The 23,013-nt window shown below is 52.7% G+C and overlaps 3 protein-coding genes across 3 annotated transcripts; 1 reads left to right on the forward strand and 2 right to left on the reverse strand.

The window, feature by feature from the left end:
* Positions 1–1,318: 1,318 nt before the first annotated feature.
* On the reverse strand, positions 1,319–3,382 carry NCLIV_035180 (SRS domain-containing protein; the record flags this gene model as incomplete). Its single annotated transcript, XM_003883719.1, has 1 exon — positions 1,319–3,382. The coding sequence occupies one exon, from the start codon at positions 3,380–3,382 to the stop codon at positions 1,319–1,321; it is 2,064 nt and encodes a 687-aa protein (XP_003883768.1).
* Positions 3,383–8,794: 5,412 nt separating this feature from the next.
* On the forward strand, positions 8,795–10,494 carry NCLIV_035190 (conserved hypothetical protein; the record flags this gene model as incomplete). The annotated part of the gene is made up of 5 exons (XM_003883720.1): positions 8,795–9,019; positions 9,217–9,329; positions 9,565–9,872; positions 10,111–10,391; positions 10,447–10,494. The coding sequence occupies 5 exons, from the start codon at positions 8,795–8,797 to the stop codon at positions 10,492–10,494; spliced, it is 975 nt and encodes a 324-aa protein (XP_003883769.1).
* A 5,118-nt stretch (positions 10,495–15,612) lies between these two features.
* On the reverse strand, positions 15,613–18,539 carry NCLIV_035200 (conserved hypothetical protein; the record flags this gene model as incomplete). The annotated part of the gene is made up of 4 exons (XM_003883721.1): positions 15,613–15,810; positions 16,258–16,336; positions 16,542–16,657; positions 17,073–18,539. The coding sequence occupies 4 exons, from the start codon at positions 18,537–18,539 to the stop codon at positions 15,613–15,615; spliced, it is 1,860 nt and encodes a 619-aa protein (XP_003883770.1).
* Positions 18,540–23,013: the final 4,474 nt, after the last annotated feature.

Here is a 23,013-nt window from a genome sequence, read left to right on the forward strand (position 1 = left end):
CCCCCCTTTATGAGATTCAACCTAGCGGCTTCGGCTTTTTAGTTGCAGTGGCCTTTGTACTCCAACACGGAAGCTCAGTCCTCTCGTACGTCAGTTTATAGGACCATGACAGTGCTTCGGCAGGATGGAAAGGCATCAGTCCTTGACGTTAATCCCAGTCTCGACAATCGCGGGTTTGTGGACAAAAGCACACCATCTTCTTTAATAGAATTTGGGTCATGTTTGCTTGAAGATACGAAAGGGCACGAGGTCCTGTTGCGTCGCCTGTTGTCCGTTGCGTTTTCTTCTTCCGTAAGCTGTATGGATCGTCGGCCACTGCACTTCATGGGAGCAAGTTTTCTAACAAGGAAGAAAAGATGTTGCTTGCTCCTGCTGCTCCTGGGTGTTATCACACCTGATTTCGGCTTTGTTCTTGCTGGTGTCATGTAAACAAGGTAAGCACGCCCATATAGCAACTCTCTGCTACAAGAATGAAGGGACTGGGGGAATGGCCAGGGTGATTCGGGGAGGGGGGGGGGGGCAGGCGGCATTGGCTCAAGCGGAGAAGTAACCAGTGAGGAGTCATAAGCCTTTTGGGTTGTATGATGGTACTGTATTGTCTATTCACAGTGACTCATGCCATGTTATGGAGTTCTGAGCGCGGTTTGGGCATGAGAACGTAGTGATCCTCGTCGCTTCAAATTGCCCCGCCTGCGAAGCAAGCAAACCCAAACGCGACGCTGATCAGCAGGCTCGCCCTGACCCTATTCCTCTGAAGCGCACCGGCCGCGCTGCCGCGGAAAGGAGCGATGGACCCACAACTAGAGGAACTCGGTGAGACACAGAATAAACCTAGGAGTCTGTCGGCGATGGTCTTGTCGGCGTTTGATTCTGCCTGAACAGCTATTTCCTCGAATCCGTGTCAAATAATCTCTGTACCAGCAAATATTTTGAGCCTACATGTTCATTGTGTCGTGAAGTTATTGGGACGTTACGCGCTAGTCAGTTCATAGGTTTTCCGCCGGTAGGTCACCGAGACTGCATTTGGTTTATATAGCCTAACACAGTAGGGAAGCCTTGGCGAGTTCGTTCAGACGCGAAACCCAGTGTGCATGTAGTGGGACAAACTTCTGCAGACTCCAACGGATCAGGAAGGTGTGTCGGTCTCCAGCGCAGCTGCCACGAACGGCGTCCTGTTCTCTGTTGCAGCGTCCTTAGTCACGCCATCTGCAGCGGATGCGGAACGGGTAGGGTATTGATCAGGTCGCGACCGCCGTTAGTTTCCCAAGAAAGAATGAAGTAGCTGGGGACTCCTTCGTCGGTAGAAAACACCACTCGTTTAAAAGGTGAAAACACTCATACTCAAGAGGGCCATGATGCTAACGCTGTCAATCCTCTTCAGTGACGCCTGGGAACTCGGCGTTGTGGTTGGCTCCAGAGCTCTCCCATGGGAGTGGTTTCTCGACGGCACGGTGATCAGTATGCGACAGGCTTCTGTCCGCAGATTCGAATTCGGTGCACAAAGATAACATAGCTTATTTTGTTCCTCTGGCAGTCGCTCAACAGAAAATAGGTAGGTGCTCCCAGTGCTCCTCACTTGTGGCACCCTAATGAGCTCCGCACCCTTCACAAGGCGATCTAGCGAGACTGAGGTGCTGCAGGCTCCGTCCCGATTGTCGTATACTTCTGTCTCTTCAGATGGAAAATGGGTCAGACCCGCCGCACACCTGACGTAAAAAGAACTATATGCTGGCGTACGAATGTGTAGGGAAGCATCTGGCCCCGGATAGCAGACGTGAATGTTTGGTGGCTCCAATGGTTTCGCAGAACTGTAACGTCGAGGTATCTTTATGTGTACCTTGCACGAGCCGCTTCTGTCGGGGGCCATGCACTTGAAATACACGTCTTTTGATTCTCTTGCGGGTAAGTCGTCTACTCGGAACGTATACAGATTGTGACCGCCTGCAGATTCGCTCAAGGATCCATTCACAATATCACCAAGAGGTGCAGGCGTCACACAAGCCCGGCTAGGGTATGCTTTCCCCGAGGCGACTGGAGGATACAGCTCGAAAAATGCCGGCCCGCACTTGAATTGTGCAGTTTTCGTCTGTGGCGAGACAGGGGCTATTATTGTCGAACCATTGTCCGAGCAAACGGGGACTCCTCGGTACTGAACTACATTTTGGTTTGCTGTTGGATCTGGAGGAACATTAATCGCAATCTTACAGCTTTCGCCCCGCCCTGGAGACATACACCGATAATATAGCGTTCTTGGGCGGTCCACCGGTAGACTCTTTAGTGCCAAAGTATAAAAACTGCCACCAGACGGTGACATGAGCAAATATCCAGAGACCTGAGTCCGGAGAGGCATGGGCTTGGAGCACGATCGAGTCGTGTAAAGGTTACCGGACAGAAAGGGAGGGTCAAGCAAAAACATTCCTCCTCCGCATCCGAACTGTGCTCGTTTTGTCCTGCTCGACACGTCAACTCTAATTGTCGTTCCACTCTCAGTGCAGACACCAGTACTGGATGGGAGGTGCGCCCTAGGACTCTGAGGATCAGGCGCACTGGGTGGGACATGAACGATGACTTTGCACGCAGCTGAGCTGCCAGGATCTACACATTTGTAATACACAGTTTTGTGTTCCTCAGCCGGCAGTTGTTTCAAGGTCAGAATGTATAGGTTTTGAGGTTGATTGTATGCACAAGCCATTGTTGGCACCTGTGCAGCAAGAGGTGCAGCTGCCCTACACGACCGGGTTGTATAAGCAAGCTCCTCAGAAACGGGTGGATCGAGGAGTGGCAGTTCTGTTCCACACCTAAAATAACCTCTTCTTGTCCTCGATGAAACATGCACCGAAACAGAAGTCCCGCTTTCGGAGCAAGTCGGGATAGCTTTACCGGCCTGATGAAGTTGTGCAGTGGGTTGGTTGGATTTTTTCGAACTCTGACTGGTGGGTCGATTGATACCGACCATGACCTTACACGTGGGTCCATCTGTACCCAGAGGGGCACACTGGTAATATGCTGCTTCTGGTGCTTCTGCCGTTGGCCATTCTTTGAGTTTCAAAATATAAGATGGGCCGCCATCACGTCCAGCGGCCACTAACGACGCACCGGGAAGCTGACTTTCGAGCGAAACAGTAGTGTTACACTCCCTGCTACTGAATACATGCTGCGACTCAACAGAGGGTTCCAGTCGAGGCACCCCGAAGCCACATCTAAACTCGGCGGTTCGAGTTGCAGCCGATATGGGTACAAAAATCGTTGTTCCTCCACGATGGCAGGTGGCAGTATCGTAGGAACAAGCACAGCGCAGTACGGGTCTAACGACACATGCTGCCAGCACATGAGCGGCTAAGAACCGAATAAAAAGCCGAAGGACACCTCGCAGACGCTTCATGTTATCATAACACTACAAATTATCCGCGTCATGTTATCATAACACTACAAATTATCCGCGTCAGCCCGAGTCATGTTCTAACCTGTACAGGTGGCCTACAAAGTGCGACCACTCCGGCGATTAACGCGTGCGGACTCTAAGCTATTGGTGTGGAGCACCTCTCGCAATTCTTTAGTTTTGGCAACAGTCAGGATGCAACTGTATCAGGACAGTGCCACTTGGTGTACCACAAGTTCGTCGGTTATATCTTTCATCCAATTCTTCTTCAGTATGGGTGCTATGCAAACACACGCTCTGGTGCATGCAGTCCTCGTTCACAGTCTGCACAGGTTCGACCGCCACACTGCATGCTGTACCCTACGGCTTTTCAGCGTCTCACCTGACGTGACTTTTTTAGTATGAGCAGAGAAAAGCATCTGGGTGAACGATGACTGAAACGTTGGTTCTGAGTCGCTCCTTACATTTGAGAACATCAGCTTAGCAGGGTGGTAAGGCTCCAGTCGGATGTACTGCCCAAATGGCACGGTTCAAATCACCAATGATCCCCAGTAGTTCCTCTTACCGCGTCGACACCCTGTACCCGTGGCAAGGGGTGACAAGCTGGCTCATTTGCTGGGTGGCCTGTTACCAGAGGCATGACAATCAACAGAATGATTATGCTCCGAGTACCATAGACCTAAGTGGGCGGAATACCCCGCCTCTACTGCACAAGTACGACTGTCCGTTAGTAAAACCCATGCTCTCAGAACTTGAACGAGAAAAAGAGAATCCCAGGCCGTTCGTTGCAACTTTCCCCTCGGCAGCGAGCGGAAGACTTCGAATTCGTTTAGAGGAAGACAGCAGCAATTGCACGAAGCCATCCTTTCATAGCTCCTCCTATGTAGTAAGACAGCTGCTGGAGCAGACTCGTGTGATATCCACCACGTGCCGAAGGCGTGGACATTTCCGGGCAACATGGCGTGTCCAAAGCAGTATTCTGCTTGCTTGTCTAGCTGCCATTTACGTCTCGTTCCAACTATCGAAGGCATTGGTGATTTCAATATCGTGCCGTATGCCTATAGTACGCCTCCATAATCAGCGCAGTAGTACGCGTTATTGGCAGATGACTGACTTACAGATGTGCTTGTGAAAATAAGATGCGCTTGTGAAAATAACTTTCACTATAGAGCGGACGGAACATCAAAATTGACATTTGATCCGCCAAGTCCACAGATCGTTGAAAAACAGCAAGTTCAACTTATGCAGACAAGGCTCGTTGCACTATGAAAAAAAAAATTCACACTCCAATGGAACTGGCAATGCGAATGCTTGTGGCGCTCACAGACAGTCCAACATACGCTGTAGCGCTGAGGAATTTGGTCCAGTCAACGGCTATTGGGCTCATGGAAGAAACGTGCATTCTGAAAGATAGTTACTGAGACCATGTTCATACCCACTTGGGGACGAAGTCAGCCGACATATATTTTGTCATAATTGTAGACAATGGCAATGCTCGAAGTGGGGCTGATTTTGGGGTTAGAACTAGCAGCATGCACTGCTCACCGTTATTGCGTAGGACAAGCTCTCAGTGCCAGCGCGGTCGAACTGTAGGTTTTTCTCTTTAATGAGCCGCTGTCACTATTCCACCCCGTCGTTGCGCGCCTGCTGAGCCTCTGTAGTGCTTTACGCGATGTCGTACACGAATGTTCTGTCGTGAGACCATTTCCCAAGGAAACAACTGCGAAATGGAGTGTAAAAGGAGTTTTCCAGCCGGTGCTGAACGGAACAGCTACCCAGCAGGTTCGCGATACGCCCAGAAAAACTGAGGTACGACCCTTGGCGTGATGCCACGTAAGCAAGGTGACGTATTTCACCCGGATGCAAACCCTAGCTGTCCCTACCAGCTAAGCCCGCAATGGTACAGCGATGAGTCGCTGAGCAAAAGATTCTGCCTCATGAACGTTCCAGGAAGATATCGATGGTGACGTCGCTCCCTTCAGAAACAACCTTGAGATAATGTAAGCAGGCAGTCCGCTGAAATCAGCCGGACGTCCACCCCTCATGCGACAAGCTGTACACTCCGGCTCCGGGGAAGCGCCACAAACACTCCATCGGCTTGTTTGTTTAGCGTGCCCGAGCAACCTAGAATACCTTCTATATCGACATTTAACGAACAGAAGAAGCAGCATTAGACGCAAGCTGCGCGCCCTACAGCACACGTGTCACTACGCAGACGCAGCTAATCCACTGCGGCAGCATCCGCGTTGATCCACCAATACCTGGAGAAAAGAAAAATATAATTAGCAATGCAGTTTAAGACACACTGCGCCGGCACTGGCAGGACTACCTGGAAAATCACCCCCCTAAAACGTTTATAAAAAGGAGCACAGCTACGAGCACCAGCCCATCAACACGTTCTCGAGTTCTTTATCGTTTGGGCCAGGCGGCTTGCCGCCGGCGACAGAAGAGAACGATTTGAGAAGAGAATTCGAAGTCGACTGGTGCGAAACGCACGTACTCCCCCTGCTGCCAGTGCTACCGTTGAAGTAGTGGGAGATGCCGAATTCGTCGCCGTGGTATTCCAAAAACGACTTGGGGGGAAATGAATCATCATCATCATCATCATCGAGTGTGGTTTCCTCCTGTGTATCAGACAAACATCGGCCAAACTGCATCCGGCGAGCGCCCGAAGAGGAGTCGCCCGACATATATCCAGCAGCGGCATGAAAACTTCGAGGTCCTGTCCAGTCGCTCGACGTCGTTGAGCTAACACTGCGGCCCGGATGAAGTGCTGGCGCTACATGCCTATTGGCAAAAATGCAGTCATCCTTTTCCTCGTCACTAGCGTCGTCACTTTCATCTCCACTGTCTGGGACAAACACGATCGAAGGGTCCGACTTGGACGCAAACATAGGCGTGTCTGGGCCGCCAGGTTGCGCGTCACGTGGATAGGTGTGCACAACCATTTTCCCAAAATGTACAGACTTCACTCTGGTTAACGGTGGACTCGACGCGGCGGTCGTAACGGCCGCGCCCGGGAATGAACTATGAGCAGCTGCGGTGGCTCCTCGCCGTTTTCGGCCCCGCTGCCTCTTCAGCAGCCGCCTGTACATTTCTCTGAAAGACAGCCGGCTGGATGGCCGCGCCGGTGGGGAGTCCTGTCGAGAGCGTTCAGGAGCGGAACGGTTCGAGCTGACGCGACGGGGATCTGCCTCAGACGTGTTGCTCGCGAGGCTCTCCGCTGCCACAGCGCCTTCCCGTATTCTCCGTCCTCCATTGCTGTCTGCTGCTCTCTCAAGGGGCCCTCCCGCGGATGGTGACGAATCTAGGCTGCTGCCTCGCTTACTGAACAGGAAGTTGAAGCGACTGGACATATTACTTCGCTTCCATGTGAATCCATGCGAGGCCTGTCCCTCGCGGGAAAGTGTCATTCTCAGCAAGAAGCGAGGCTCGCTAGGTACAGTAACTCAGTCGGGGACAGCTAAATGGACCCGCTTTTTCACTCCATTCCGGACACCTTCGATCCAGCACAACTGAGAACGAACCCCTGTTCCACTCTGATCTCTTCCATGAGGTACAGGGACACCTGTAGTGGATGAAGTCAAAGGAAAGCACGTTCAAGGATAGCCTACGCGCGAACAAAATTCAATTTGCCTACAGCCGAACTTGTCTTGGGTAGGCATGATGTAAGCCGACTTGGGGTTCTGCTAGTGTACACTGTTTAGCAGTCGTAGCCTATGTGGGGGTGCTGTGTAAGGGAAGAGCCAAAACAACAGCGTCAACACCTTTAAATGAACACGAGGCCACAAATTCAAACAAGCTCGATGAGACTGGCGAGGGGGATCCAAGGAAAGACCGGAAAAGAACCATCGCGATCAACGCACACGCTGATTCACAGACGGCACCAATGGAGCGACACTGATGTCACGCAATTTGGCGTCCCGTACGAGGCATCAATGTTGTAAACGGAAAACCAGCGAAAAAAACTGCAGCTTCCAGTAGCCCTAGCCGACATGAGCGCATGCGGCCAAAAGCGCCAGCGTTCCCCCCCGCTGAAGACGGCCAGAGGGACGTTTCCACAGAACCCTTCGTAGGTCCCCGAGCCTACAACACAGACTGGAGACTCTCCAGGTGGAGAGCCGAAGCGGGGAGCAAATTTAAGGGCCCTGTAAAAGTGTCCTAGATTTGCTCTTTGCTTTTGGCTGGCGAGGCGTTCCGCTCTTAGCGAGGAAAGCTTCTTCAAAAGCCAACGAAAAATGAGGAAAGCCGTGCTGCTGAGCGTTACCCTGTGTAGTCGGACGACCTACAGACGCGCCCTGGGTTTCGCGGCTCGTAGAAGCCGAGGGCGCGCACAATGAACGGTGGTAAGCGCACCCAAACTTGTGTAGGGTGGGAAAGACGCTGAACCCCGTTTGCGGCGAGTTCCGTTTGTAGGCCGCGCATGAAGCCGATATGCCTGAGCCGTCACAGGCCGCGGGCAAGACAGTCGCGGTTGCTCGGCCAGGTTCATCCGAACACAACTTGCAGTGACCCAGAAATCTTCCGCAGGTTGCGCGTGACAGGAGCGGCCTGCAGCGGCTTCTGGCAGGCCGTCGGGCCGTGGATTGGAAGATCAGGAAAGCTCGATCAGCACGCAGCGGGGAAAGTTCACTGCGAGCCGGTCAGGCCGCGCGAGAGAGAGGTTGCGGGACACGCGCGTGAGGCCGGTGGAAGGTGAGAGTGCGAGAGGTCCGCTCGTTGACTCTTCCTAAATTGTTTTGGAGCCACCTCGTCTGCGTGCGACTTTGCCTTTCCAGCAAAACGGCTCTGTTTGCTGCCAGAAAGCTTTATTTCTGATTGCTTTCCTGTTGCTAGGTGTTGATATTTGCTGTTGGTTTCGGGTTCTCTGTTCGTTTGTTTGCGTACACGACGTGGAAGACGTTTTTGTACACACAAGACGTCGGGCGTATTTTTCCCTTCAAAACCCACTGTCTTGTGCCGTGCTCTGCGGTGCTTGTGTTGGGCAAACCCGTCCGCGCACATCGCAGGAAATCCGCGCAACCAAACGCGGCTGTTTGTCTTTTTCTGCTGTGGTGCAGGCAGCAACTGTCGCACTTATTCTTTTAATGTCCCGTGTACCTAGTCACACTGTTTTAGAGGGACTCCAGCAAAAATTTCTACAGTAGACGGCAGCCGCAACGTACACCGTCAGGCATCAAGATCGGCTTTCCTAGTCGGAACGTACTAGGAAGTCAGTTCCTTGTCAATTTCTACTGGGGCCGTGCGTTTTTGTCGTTCGTACTCCAGATTAAACTGTCGCCGGGTGTCTTTCCGCCCACTGCGGCCGCAGCCCCATCTCGACTTTTTACGTGAGCTCGGCCCACACACACGGTACGAGCTGAACTCGTGTCCTGGAAGCTTCCAACGTGATTTGCCTCCTCAACATTTGTAAAAATGTGGTACTCGACGCGCCAAGAGGGTTTCGATGATCCCCGCCCGTCCCTCCGCGGGCCGTGTGTGGATCTGCCTGGATTCCTGTGCTGCGGCGCAAGTGGCAACTCGTACTTCCTTCGGGGCGGGTCTCTCCTCCAAGTCCTATCGCTTTCTGGTTTGTTCGTCTCTTACTGGACCTTCGGAGGATCCGGCCTCTTCGGCTATGAACTCGAAGGCCTCAGCGAGGTAAGCAGAAACTGGTCCAGCGGGGCAGCTGCGTTTCGCTGACGTCTCAATCTGACACAGAGGCAAACGGAAACGGCCCGCCGTGTTCCGGGCTTTCTGCGGAAGCTTCCACGTGTCGGAGTTCACGTGGGGCCGTGTCGTATCAACAACGCGTCCTGATCGAATCTTGTGTGACCTGTCTGTCTTTTTTTGTACAGGAGGCGCGAGCGTCGCACTCCTTCCAGATCGCGATGGCTGTATGGTCGGGCCTCTACATGATTGGTGCTGCGTACCTCGTCTGCTTCCAGGCCATTCTTGCTGATGATGCGTGGTAAGACTACAGCGTGGTTTCGAACACTACCTGCAGTTCCTCCGGTTCGAAGGGAGCGGGGCAAGGGACAGGAGTGGACTGCCGCCCCAGACACTGCGGCCTCCCCCCGCGGCATGTACAAAGACTCTGTCTTCACTCGGATAAGTGGACCTGTTTGTGCTCCACGGGATTCAGTGTGTTTAGTTCTGCGGTAGGATCATGCGTTTGTGTTGTGTTGTGCCTTTTGAACATGCAGCTGGGCTCGTGGGTACCGTGCAGGGAGCAAAATCCTGCGCCTGGCGACCTTCCTGGATCTTCTGAGCAGCATCATGCAGTTCATTTTCTATTTGTACATCGCCAAGTTCTACAGCGCCAAGTGGTATGCTCACTTCCAGGAAGGCGGCTCCGAGCGCATTTTCTTTTCGTACATTCGCTGCATGCATTCGGTGGCCCTCCTCCTGTACGCGTGCGCGTACTACCTGCTTGAAGTTTACCATGACGAAGGCGCTGGCGACCTCCACGCCTACATCAACGCCTCCCTCTTCGCGCTCGCGGGAACCGTTGGTGAGTCTGCTGCGCCGCAAGAGATCCGTGACCAAGCTCCCTTCGGGTGTATAGGTAGCGGTGGCTGCTTCGAATTGCCTTCGTTTTGCACTTGCCTAGTTCATCGACAATACGCAAATCCTGGAGTCCCGCAAATTCAGGTGTATGCAGATTCATCGAGTGCGTATCATCCCGTCCGTGGCGATGTGAATGATGTGGCCGAATTTCTGCGCATGCTGTTTCCGGGGTGTTCCTGCAGAATTCTTCGTGCTCTTTGCTGGCATGAGCGGCCTGGCTACCATCCTCATCTGGCTGGCCCTTGTTGCCGTCGCCACGTGGGCGTTCTTCTTCGAACCGGAAGTCAACGAAGTCTCTCCGTCGCTGCATGAAACGGAACTGACAAACGACGTTGAGCAACAGGTTGAAAAGTTCGCCCGCATGTCTCCCTACTACCCTGCTGAGGAAACTGGCGCAGCCGCCCCTCTGACGGCTGCGGGGTCCATGGTCATGGGGGGTGTGAAATCTCAATCATCGATGCTGGTGAGTGGCTGCATGCGTCTGAAGGAGTTACAAGGGTGCAATTCGCTTTTGGCAGGCACAAGAGGATGTGGAAATTGGTGTGGGCCAGAACTATCGACAGTGATGCACTCGATCGCTAGGGCACCCGTGGCAAAGATACCTGCTGTGGTCGCGTTCTGATGTGGAGATTCGCCGTTTTCGCACGCGATTTAGCTCCGGAGCATCGTCGGCTGTTCGATCAAGAAGGGAGGACGAGTTGTCTTCAGATAGCAAAATCGAATACAGACTTGTCTTTGTTCGACTTGCCCATTTTGCCTGCAGGCCTAAGGGAGGAGGTTGACGAGCTTGTTTTTTCAGTCGACGTCCTGTTGAAAGGATAAAACCGCATGTAGACCGTGGAAAATCACGTTCTGTGATCCATCCACAGAGATCGCAACTGTGCGTGTTTCTTCCCGAAGTACCTTAGGACGCCGACTTAAAAGTCTAGACTGGGAAGGACAAGACAGACACAACCGTTCACAGAACCTTTCTCGGTCTGTGTGTGGATTTTCGGTGAATCACTTGTAATCCAAAAGACGCTGATGAGCAACGATGGCCTGTCGCACCTGGAGAGGGGCATACATGGATTGTCGATCCAGAGGGAATGCCTTCTCGAGGGATGTTTGCTTAGGATTTTTTTTTCGAATGTAATGTGCCTTGCTCCAATCTGTTTCTCACTGATCGTGGATCTTGTAGACTCTACGCGCGTGGCCACACCCCCCTGTAGTCGCGATGTGACCACGTCAAACTATAAGCTGCCTCTGAAAATCCCGCGTAATGCCTCTGGCCCTCACGCAACTGCACGTCAGGTAGTGTATGCCACAGTGCAATCTAGATAAAGCCACATCGTTGAAGACGGCTCCCACGGGACCGGGCATCTGAAAGACACTGCTACGTTAGTCCCGAGCAAAGTCTTTTCAGCTCGCTTGTCTGTCGACCTGCGGAAAACCTTGTATTTTTGGAACCTCTCCAGCGAATCTCACTATAAAGTACGGTGGTTGTGACACGAAGTCAGAATTGTTCGTCCTGGAACAGCAAGGCTTTCGAACTGTTTTTGGAGTGTCACTTTTAATTCACAAGGGCATTAACCGTGGTTGACACGGGAAGTAAACAAACAAGGCTGAACCAGTATTGTTGCCCGTCAAATGACTGTTGCTGGAAGCAACTTGTCGCACCAGTTTTATGTATCAGGCTAGCTGCTGCCGAAAGGCGTCTAGTTGAGTGAATGGAATAGTATTCTGTGGCAGTTCAGAAGCTGGCCACACAGCGTACGGTGAGCTATACCACAAGAGGACAACCAGATGGCTACCGCATTTTGTCAACTACCCGTTGTGCAGAGAAAGCGTCCGTGATAGTGGTTGGGTAAAAATCCAATTAAGGTGTGTTATGGTTCTATCGCGAACAGCTGAGATTACGCTACGTTTAGGGCTCGTGAGCATCTCTCAATAACTAGGTCTCACTTCCCTTCTCGCCGTTAGAATGATCGCAAAGTACCAGGAGTCATACGATCTATCTAGGATAACGGGACATTGTGGTTGATTGCATATTAGCGGCTAAATGTCAATCAAGCATGCAAATTTTAGGTGTAGCATTTCCCGTGCTCCTTAACATCACAGCTACCAAAGTATCCGGCACCTGAATGGTATTTTCTAGCAGATTATGCGGTGATAAAAGTGACACCATCCCAAACCGGTACGTGTGTGTGTGTGGTGGTTTGTAATTATTTGTCATCAACATGTCACTGAAATATGCCGTCGTATGGTGAGTGATAATACTTGAGACAGGATTAATTATAGCTTTTTCTGGGGCGTATATAATACGAGTTGGACTACTGGTTTATATCTTGAATGTCTTTGTTTACCAGGTCCAAGTTCTATTGTGTTAGCATGGTTTCGAGAACACTCAGTATAGATATGGGTCTATTCCGGGCAAACCTTGTGCCTTTTATCGGTGTGCTCTAAATCTAAATTCATCTCACAACTTTGGGGGTTGCAATGACCCTTTGCACTCCAAATTTTTAGGTATAACTACAGCGTTTAAATATACTTCAGAAACACATCGTGCAATTGCAAACGTTCAACAGATAGATGGAGAAGTAGCAGCAGAATAAAGATTTAGGTTGTTGCTTGCTACACCTGCCTCTCTCGTATTCTTTTGTATTTTAATATACCCCATGGCTTGAGGACTGTATAAATGGAATTATAGTTTTTTAACTGCCGCTTGGATGTCGGGGTTAGTTTTAAGTCTAGTTACTATGGCCACTGCCTTCCTCTCATATTGAAAAAGCGTGTGTGGTACGGAACACACAAGGTTCCCTCTCTGGGCAAGAGGTTTCTCTGTTGAGGCAAAGATGCTTCCAGATGGTCCTCAGAGTTTTGACAGTGCAAAAGGGGACGCGTATTAAGTACAGTTAGTCTCCGAGTCTATCGCACACAGGAGCAAGTGTGTTACAAAGGAATAATGTGCGTCTCAGTCGATCAACTGCACTTCCGTGTACCTGTGAGACTCACGAGCGATAAAAGAGTACGAGGCGATTAGACATACCTCGACCAAGCCAGGCGAAACCGGCTGCTCCACCAGGAATATCATCAGGTGAATGTGGATTCTCCATTAACTGTGCGGAAGAAAGGGATCTCCTGCATACTCAGATGGTTTCACGGAGGAGGGCGTGTCGCGGTGGGAATCATGTCAGGACTGTTTTAATGGAAAGATAAGCAGTCAAGTGGACGGTTGAAGACAACAGAAGAATATGTGGTTTGCCGGTACTTGGACGACTGAATTGTTAGAGAAAACCCTTGTCAGCAAACAATACCAGTGTATTACCGATTGTGACGCCTAGCATGAGCTCCTCTACGCGAAACTTTCACGCAACTCTGAACCAAGGCGTCCACAGGCATGCATTGCTACAAACGGTTCTACGTTAATTTCGTTTTTGGTGTAACAGCCCGGTGACAAAAAGCATCACGCTACATCGCCGAAAGAAGGAAATATCGAAGACATGTGATCTGAATGACGACTTGTGATATGCAGCTAGCTGACTGCCTTTTTGCCCTACCGCCGCACATGTGTGCACACACCAGAGCTGTAAATAACGACGTACAGCGGACTGCATTCCGCACCCTGGATGCGTTGGGCAGCATTTCAGCGCTGAGGAAAGAGTCATCATTCTAAAAGGGGACTACACCGGTCCCGTGAAGTGGCTCTCCTGTCGGTTGCGTCTTTCTCTATCCACCGACCATGCGGAAGAGCACAAACGAGTTTGCAGACGAGGGCCCAGCCCGTTTTGCTCTGTGTGTATGCAGTGAGAACGTCGCTGTTGCAAATGCTGCAAACCGATCCGGCATCAGTGCTCCGTTGTAGCCAGGCAATACATATTTGTGGAAGGTGTAGACTGGCGACGAGGGACACCAATCTGGGGATCATAGAAACCGAAGCCGCCGTAGTAAAATCCTTGTGCAAGGCTTTCAACTAGTCCAAGATTACCGTGTGCTTGTCTGTCGCTCCACATGTTTTCTAGAAAACGCTTCTCATGGAATTGCCTATTTTATACACAACCTGTGCAAAACCAGGTTCCCGACGGAATTGAAAAGTCACTTTGCACCACTTTTTCGACAGCTGAAAAGACCAAAATACTGTTCTAGGAGCCAACGAACTGGGATCTCACAAGCAAACCGTCAGTCAGTATTCCGCTTCGGCCGCCTGGACCCTTTTCTTTCAAGTGACAACCGCGTCACCAAAGGCTGAACTGCAAAACTATTTTTCTGCAACTTACATGTAAAGAGTAAGATCCTTCGCTGGTTGGCTACACATATTGGAATACATATTGGAATCCCTCGGTATTGCTTCACCTCAAGTTCGCGCGCGACGTTGAACAGGAACGAACTAGAATACTGCGAATGGCTCTTAGAACGAGACAGGTATGCCTTCTCACAGTGGTGACTGACCTTGTGAAAGCAGTGAAACTGGAAACGTTTTCCCACTGTTCTAGACAGCAGTGTCAAGGACCTACAGTCGGAAGAGCGACTTCCCTTGGTACTTCTTGTTGGCAAGTCGTCGTCCCTCACCGCTGTGCACCTGTCTCACAGCATGTTATAGTGCTGCTGTAACCTCCAAATGCAAAACCTTTGACCGTCACGACATAGTGCATGCATAAGAACGAGGATACATCTTGACTGCGTTCTATCTCATTGTCTTTCCCGCGGTTGCTGACGGGGGTGATAAGCTAGAAGTCGCTCAGGAATAGCGTACAAGGATTTGTACGTTTGCTAAGACTAGTCCCTTGGTTATAAAGACACGAACGATGGCATAACGTTCGAGTCACACTTGAAATGAACTGAAAAAAAATCGCGCCCGACAAAACGAGCGTTAACTGTACACGATATGCAGTGCCCCACCCACAACGGTTTGTCGGTCGAATGGCATCTCTTCGGAACATCTTTGTAGTATGATGTAGGATCTATTCACATTGTACGCTCTTCACACGTCAAAAACTCCGAACCATCCTCGTGTTTGAAAAGGCATACTCACAGACCACACATCTCGCCGCCTGCGGAAGTCTCGAAGGCACGAAAAAAATGGCCAACTTCAACGGGCGAGATTAGTCTGCATGCAATCCCTCAAATCGTTCCTTTCTCCCCAAGACAACTGAAAAACGGACCCTACATAAGCGAAATGTCCTCCGGCAAAATTGCCACATTGGTCTATCTTCCCCCTTTTAATCTAGAGTACAAGAGTGGAAAACACATAGACAAGACGCCATCTCTTCAAATCTACAGACACGGCTTTCTCTTCGCATGCGAACCTCTTTTGGTGGCACGAGATCCGGCTGTATTGTACGGACTTGAAATAATTGCAAAGAAACACCGTCTCTATCTGTAAAGACGAGCGACTACGGGCGATCATGAAGGATCACTTTCACTTCACTGAAACGTTACCAGATGTTGTAGCAACAATCTGGTGTGAGAGCCGAAGTCTTTCAAGGTGTCATGGAGAGGAACAAATGCATTTTCTGTGGCTGTACCAAAATACAATATCAGAGTCCACACATATACCTGTGTGTACGTAGATGATGGCCCTCCTCCGCCTCATGTTCCTTTAGAGCATGTCTGCGATACAGAGATGCGGGGTTTCGAGGATACGACATATCGCGATTACTAGTCGAAACGCTTCCTTGTTGACGCAAAAAAAAATCCAACATTCTCTTTTAAGCACGACCAATCAGTTCCTGGGACAACGGATGATGGCGAATGCGATGAACACCAACAGTACGTCCCTGGAGAGCCGGCGGAAGCTTTACAGCTGCGGGATCAATCTCAGGCTCTGCGGCATTCGTTACGCACAGATCCAAGTTTCCTTTGTGTCGAGCGACAGCAGCGAGACACTTGGACATGAGCTCATGTTGCTGAAAACACAGAAAACACAGCAAAAAAACCAGGCGAATTCCAAAACGAAACCTCCCATTGACGCACCAGTTCGTCACCACGACGCAGAATGAAGTCCACAGCGCATCACGCACATATACAACCACGAATAAATGCATGCGTATGCATACGTATACATGGACCCATCGTTAGAGATGAAGTGCTGTCCCTGCCACTGAGATCTTCGTCGTCACAAAAAACGCAAGCACTGGATCCAGTACGTAAAAGAGCACACCACCGGGTCAGGGGTGCACATCCCTCGCAAACTGAGGGCCTGCCTAGCACCTAGAAAGAACTGAATGGATAAGCACACGGGTCTCACAGTCGCCTACAGCTCCTGGATGTCTTCGCAATTGCCTATACTTCCTCTCTCCTCTGAACTCTCTTTGAAATGTTACAGGAGAAATGCTCGATGCAGGACAACTTACACTGTGGAGTTCCTCCACCGCTGGTGACTCAAGCAGTTTCAGCGATTTTGTCGTGACGTGGTACATCTTGCGCAGGCGACTGTACAGTAACTCACAGCAACGGGCGGCAAAGTGGAGGCGCGCGTATCACGATTTCCATTCGCAGCACCCTGCGGTCACTGCATTTGCCCATGCGAGTATGGAACCGACGAAACGGGACACACTAGAGAACCGGAGAAGCGCGTGTCGACGGGTTCAACACACGTTTGAAACGAACTGTTTGCATGAACAGATGCGATTCTTACCTGCAAACAGCCAGCAGAGCTTCCCGTTCATGGGTGCTATCTCCCACAGAGATAACATTCCAGCGTTTGCTCTCCATCCGGAAGTGACGTTGGAGTTCGTGCATGAAAGCCGCCTCCTGTATAGGCCGGGCAACGACACCAGAGGGAAGACCACACACCTAGAGCAAAACCTTTCTCGAGGAAACCGGAAACGTGCCCCTGTTGCGCCTGCTAGCGGTTTTTCTGCTTACTAGGCCCAGCGGCCCCGTATACACCTGGCCTCCGCAAAAAGCGGACGAAGGAAACGAAAAAGAAAGGCAAACAGTACCCTGCACACGCACCGGATGTCTCCATACACGTATCTCCGGCCACCTATTCTCCCTTAGCGCTTGCCACTCCGCAGAAACGCCTCCGTGACGAAACGAAGGGAAGGAGACACTCGTTTGCCTCCGCTGCAGGGGGCGACTCGTTTCGCAGTTCAAAGCGAAGGATCCGATCGCTCTAAGCTGTACTCGGTGGGGCCAAGCCCATTCGTCGCCAGTGGACTCTCACCTTCCACAGGAAAGGAGTGTTGCACCAGGCGCTTTCGTACATGCTTCGAGCAGAGACGATGGGGAAGCAGTTGAGCATTTCTCGAAGGCCGGGTAGGAATTTGCTGCATGAGAGATCGATCCAGCCGCTCTCCGCATTGGTCACGATGATCACTTGGCCCAAGGTTCTCGCTGTGAAGAGCGTCTGCTCCGCCCACATGGCCGTTTGCGCGAGTTTCATCCGCCACAGGCTGACTTCTGATTCTGCGCTCTCAAGCGTCAACCCCTTCTGACTGATCCAGGAACTCGGCAAAAGAGTGTCGTCCCAGTCGAAGATGAACACCGTTTCTTGCCGCGAAAACGCCTCCTCCGGGGGCATGCTGGGGAAGCACCTGGGTGACGCGTATGTGTGCTCATGCGCTGTCTCGTCTTCGCTTTCATACGGATCCGACTCCAGCGAACAACTCTGTTCTTGGTGGCGAAAGTACTCCAAGGAGGTGAACAGTTTGCCCATAGTCTTGTCCGCTGTATGCAGCTCCACTCCGCACTCGCTTTTGCTCCACACACAGCAGTTGTCCACGCCCCCTTCAAAGTCGACGTTGACTCGACACAGGCAACCTCTCGGAGTGTCCGGCACAGACGGGTCGTCGTTCTCCTCCGGCAAACACGAAAGTCCCGTTGCAGCTTCGCCCAAAGACCTGTCTGTCTCCCCTGCCTCTTCGCCCTCTTCCCGGTGCCGCTCGAAGCCGCAGTAGCTGCCAATACAGTCCGACTCGCCGCGGTAGAGCGGACCGCCTCGGGGCGTGTCGTCCTCGGCGTCGTCGGTAGCATCTTGGCAACAGGTCGGCCCGTCCTCTTCGTGGAGAACCAGCAGACCGTGGTCACTATCCTCGCCCTCGAACTCGAGCGGGGTCATCGCTTGGTCCTTCGGAGTCAATCCGATGGACAGACGACACTGCGGAGTGGGGACGGCTTCGTCATCGCCGTTTGAGACGCTCTCTGGATCATTTGGGTCGTGCGCCACGCGCACGTGACAACTGCTGCGGGCTCCGAAGAACGCGGACTCACTCTTCCTGCACACACCGGCCTCGTCCGTGAAACCCGCGCTCGGCTGTACAGACACCACGCAGGTGCTGAAGTCGTCGCTCTCAGCGCCGTCCGTGTCTGAGCACGACCCCTGACTATCGCCGTCCTCGCCTCCCGTGGTGGCCACCGGAGTCGAAGTCACGTGGGTTTCACACGACACTGAACCTCCGTCTAGCTCCGCACAGACATCGCTGTCCGTGCAGGTTTCTGCGACGCAGGCGACTGCCTCCTCGTTCTCCGCCTCGGCACGCATTTCCGTGTCCTGTTCACTGCCAGGCGAGACTCTCGAAGGCCGCAGAGACGACGCCATCTCAGGGGAGAGCCCAGACAACATGTTCAGAGGCACCAGACTACCAACAGACACACGGCCTTGACCCGAGAAGTCTGCGCCCTCAGACAGCATTTCGGTCGATCCCAGACAGCTGGGTTTTCCGACGGGCGCATGAGGCAAGGCCAGCACCGAGGCTTCGCCGGACGGCGCCACCTCGGCGGAGTCGCAGTAAGCAGCGACTGACTTCGTGGCTGATGGAGGACACATCGCGGAGGATCGCGTGCGCGCCGGAGACAAGACTATCGTACGCCGAGGCGGAAAGCCGAGAGACGCGGCGCTGCGACAAGGCAGGTGGGCGTGGCGATAGACAGAATGGGTCGCGCAGAAAGCCGCAACTGGACGCGAGCGGACGCCGAAGAAAAAACGACAGGGAGCCTTGACTGAGGAGTGTCCGGAAAAATTCGAGAAGACAAAGCCCGGAGACGAGCGCGTTCGAGGAATGACCGACGAAAATCGCTCCGGCCTTGGCCAAGCAAACCATAAGTGGTGTGGGAAGAAGTCAGGCCGACAAAAAAGCAAGGCTAACGGATTAAGACCATGAAGACGCACGTTGATAAACGGAGCATCCCCGCGGAGAGACGCTGAAACGACAACTGAAACAGGCTTGTCCGAGCAAAGATTCTCCACGTCAAAAAATCGGAAAAGATGACAAGTACTGCATCAGAGGGAAAAACGCGTTTGTAAGTATACCCCTGCCTCCAACTGTTCTGCCTCAAAACACGTCTCGCCAGAGTTGAGACTGGTCTTCTGACATTTTCGGCAGAAAAACGTGGGGGGAAAGGCGGGCACAAAAAAACGGAACTGGGTCCGCACCTGTACAACTTTCCTCCAAAACGCCAAGATCGAAGGCTGTTTTCGCCAGCTTTTTGGCTGTCGGTGAAGTCGAACACATGCGTTCGCGCCGATTCTCGAATCGTTAAACCCCGCACGGCCTCGAGAGTCACTGGGAAAGAACAACTTCGCAGGGCGCAGCGTCCATACGCAGACCACGTAGCCACAATCCACGAAGACGTGCGGCTGTAATTTTTTCTCGGCCCTGGTGGCTGAAGACGCGCAAACGGTTTCCAGGCAAGATTTGTCCTCCAGCGCGAGGCCTCTCGCCGGACCGCCGACTGCAAAGTGAAATCTGGGATAAATTCACACTTTTACGTGGCTTTTTCACCCTTTGGCGCGACACATTTCCCGCCCTCGCAGTTTCACGAGGCAGGGGGTGGCTATATAGGGCATGTGCTGCTGCACTTCGATCTTCCGGCCCAGACCCCCCAAATCTCTGGCATTCCCTGACGCAGGATGTGGCCGACGAACAAACATGAAACGAGGCCTTCAGACATTCTCCCAAGAAAACGTGTGCACGTAAATACCCGGTGTGCGGGAGCGAACGCAGAAATGCAGTGAGCAAGTTGTGTGGATCAACCGCCGATTTGCTTTGCGGAGGTCTGCTCGTGGTGACGCCACCCTCCACCCTGAATCGGAGCGGTCATCGGGGGGAAGATGCATGCTTCCATGCCGACGCCGCCCCTGCGTGATAAAAACCTTCACAGCAAGACACGAAGCACCCAACCACTTGTCGGGACGGAAACGACTGCCACGGCACAGCGTGTCGATAAACCGAACCAACGGAGAGTGAAGCGAGTGCAGAAAATTCACTGCGTGACCGGCGGCGCACCACAGCGGGACGAAGAAAGAGCATGGCGCTGGACACGTCACGTGTTTCGGCACTTTTGCAACGGCTGTCGCGCGGTGGTCTTGCCCACGGAAGAGCCTGCTGTGTGTGTGTGTGGCCCGAATGGAAGGAAAGCGTGGTTTTCTCCACGAGAGCGGAGGACGCGATTGCGGATTTTCGTGGTAGTGTCAGCTCCAGAGACGACACACTGCGGGACGACGAACGGGCACACCTGTGTTTGGACTCACGGGAAAAACCCGGGATCAAGTCGACAAGGAACTGTGCATGAAACACCACAAAGAGTGAAATTGCAGTGGTGGACTAGTGTCATCGCTTGGAGGCGACTGAGGAACCGCGGTCTTGCTCACAGCCGAGGCAGCACACAAACAATCGGGAAGGTTTAGGTACCCGCGACGCCCGGAACAGGGGTTGCCGTGCTAGGTGACTGTAGATACAGCCAACACCATGTTACACAAAAACGGTCTGGGCGTCAAATCCTGTCGCAGAATTGATCGTTCAATCCATGCAGACTCTTCTACGAGGTAACCGCCCCTTGGATTCTGCAGGTTACAGGCTGTCACCGCCAAACTCGATGGTTTCCGTCCCAATACTCGCGTGCCACAGAGCACAGGCAGCTTCAGGCGAGGAACTTTTATTTGCGGCAACGCAATGGGTACACATAGCCTTTACGGAAAGGAAAAAGAAAGCACCGTCTTGGATGCCCTGCCAGAAACTTTGCTTTCGTGTTCTCAAGGGGGATAGACAAGACACTAGAGGGCCTTTGTGGGGCTGAAAATCCAAGCCCCGGCGGGACGGCGGACTAGCAGAAGCGGTAGTCTTTGAGACTGTCCGTTCACAGTTTCCAAATCGGGGGCCTTTGCTCTTCTGTCCCTCTGCATGGAGGAAAACGAAGCAGAAGAAACGAAGAAGAAACACATAACCGCCGACATCGCTTCTGATAAATGCGCGCTGCCATGTTCGACTTCCGGGGCAGTACTCTACGTGGCCAGTAGCGCCGCTATGAAAAAGCTCCCCAGAAGCAGCCAAGCGTCCTCGAAACAAAGTGGATGGGCAGTTAACTAGCAAACATTCATCAAAATATCAATCCGAAGCGAAGGAAGTCTGCGGAACATGCTACTCGAATAAACAGTGAAGTAAGAATCCGTGTGTTTTTGATTTCCGCGGGGTGCCATGTCGCGATGTGCCCACGGTGTTGGAGTCTCTCGTGCGGATTTTCGTTTTTTTATCCTTCACGTGCTCAGCAAAAATCTTGTTACTAACGGAAAGGAGGTTTTTCACCTCGAGCTGAGCATCCGATTGGAGGAGGGCGGGCTGCAGGCGACAGCCCCGGTGTCTTCAAGCGAGAAACTTCTCAGGCGTCTGCGTTCTTGCGGGGGGACGCCCTAGTCCTTGCCACCTTCTCTGTTGTTTGCCTTTTTTCGTGCGTTTGGCCTTCCATGCTTTTTTCTGTTCTCCCCCGGGATATCGTAGCCTCACTTCAACTTGTGTGAGAATGCATTTTTGAATACACGCGTCTAGGGCGACCGCGAGACGTTCCCCATGTCTGATGCGCCCTGAACGGTCAGGAGCGCGCGTCATTTTTACTGTTACCCCATGCGCGTTTCTGGTACAATTCTGCCGCGAGCCCGCTCCTCAGCGTGCGTTCCACCAATGGACAGATCGCTTTTCACAACCTGTCAATCTTGCCTGTTTGCCTCGGAAGTGGCGGACTCCAGTCTGTGTGGACTCGACGTTTTCGCTGTTCTACTCCCCGCTGAATGAGCATGAACTGCGGAGAGGCCTCTCTTCTGGAGATCGCCATCGTTGTTCCTAACGCGTGCTTAACTATCGTCTGGGGAACGGAGGAACTGCATGAAATGCTCGTGTAGACTGGTTGTTCTGGGCCACCACACAGCCTTTCTGGGCACACAGAGAGGAACGAGTTGAGCGCAATTGAGCGCAAATTCAGGCATGCGCCGATTGTGGCCGGGAAGGACGTCGCGGAATCTCCACTCCCTCGCTATCACGAAATCAGATTGAAGGGATTTCTCTGGAGCGAATGCGGGCGCGCGCAGGCCGGTTCGGGCAGCCCAGGGGGCGACTCGCCGCTTCCTCTTTGCTGCCTGTCAGAGCGAAGTGTTGTTCCCGTCGTTTTCCCGTTCGTGTCTGTGCCTGTTTCGTTTTCCCCCTGCTTTTCCACGTCTTCCATGAGGGAAGTTCTGGAGTCTATGCCCGAGCCTTGGGCTCATGGGTGCCTCAGCGGCAGTCTTCCACTTCATTCTCCACTTCGTCGTCCTCTTTCGATCTCGTCTCTTCGCGAAATGCGCAATCTTTCGCCTTGGGAGTATCTTCCTTGCTCGTAGGTGACAGGGAACGAAAGCGCGTTCAGTCCACCTTTCCGTCCGCGCTGAGGGTTGCGGCCACGTCCAGGTGCGCACCTCGGACTGGCACGTACGCGCTTCTCCAGCGCACCGCCACAGCTCACGCAGCGCAGGCGATCTCCACCCGCGGCGAGACAGGCAACTTCCACGCTAGCCTGTCTTTTCCTCGACGCCTGACCACGCCCGTCCCAGGCAACTTCCGTAGACTGCCGCCTGGGGAAGCTCCTGTCTGCGGAAGACCCAGCGCCTTCTTGTCCATTTCCGCTTCGCCTCTGCAAGGTGGATGGGGCACCGGGACACGTATCGCACCCTCGTCAGTTCGAGACGCGCGAAGCAACGCTGCGTCCCTGAACTCTAGGCGCGTCGTACCCAGAGCGAGAGAAGGAGCGCGCAGAACGAGACCCCTGGCGGAGACTCGGAGCTCACGCCAGCGGATCCAGACCCACCACACAGTCGGCTCGGTCTACCCCGGAGAGAGACGCAGGTCGTGGAGGCCGTCGAT

The sequence above is a fragment of the Neospora caninum genome, chromosome VIII (genome assembly GCF_000208865.1).
Source record: "Neospora caninum Liverpool complete genome, chromosome VIII".
NCBI lineage: Eukaryota > Apicomplexa > Conoidasida > Eucoccidiorida > Sarcocystidae > Neospora > Neospora caninum.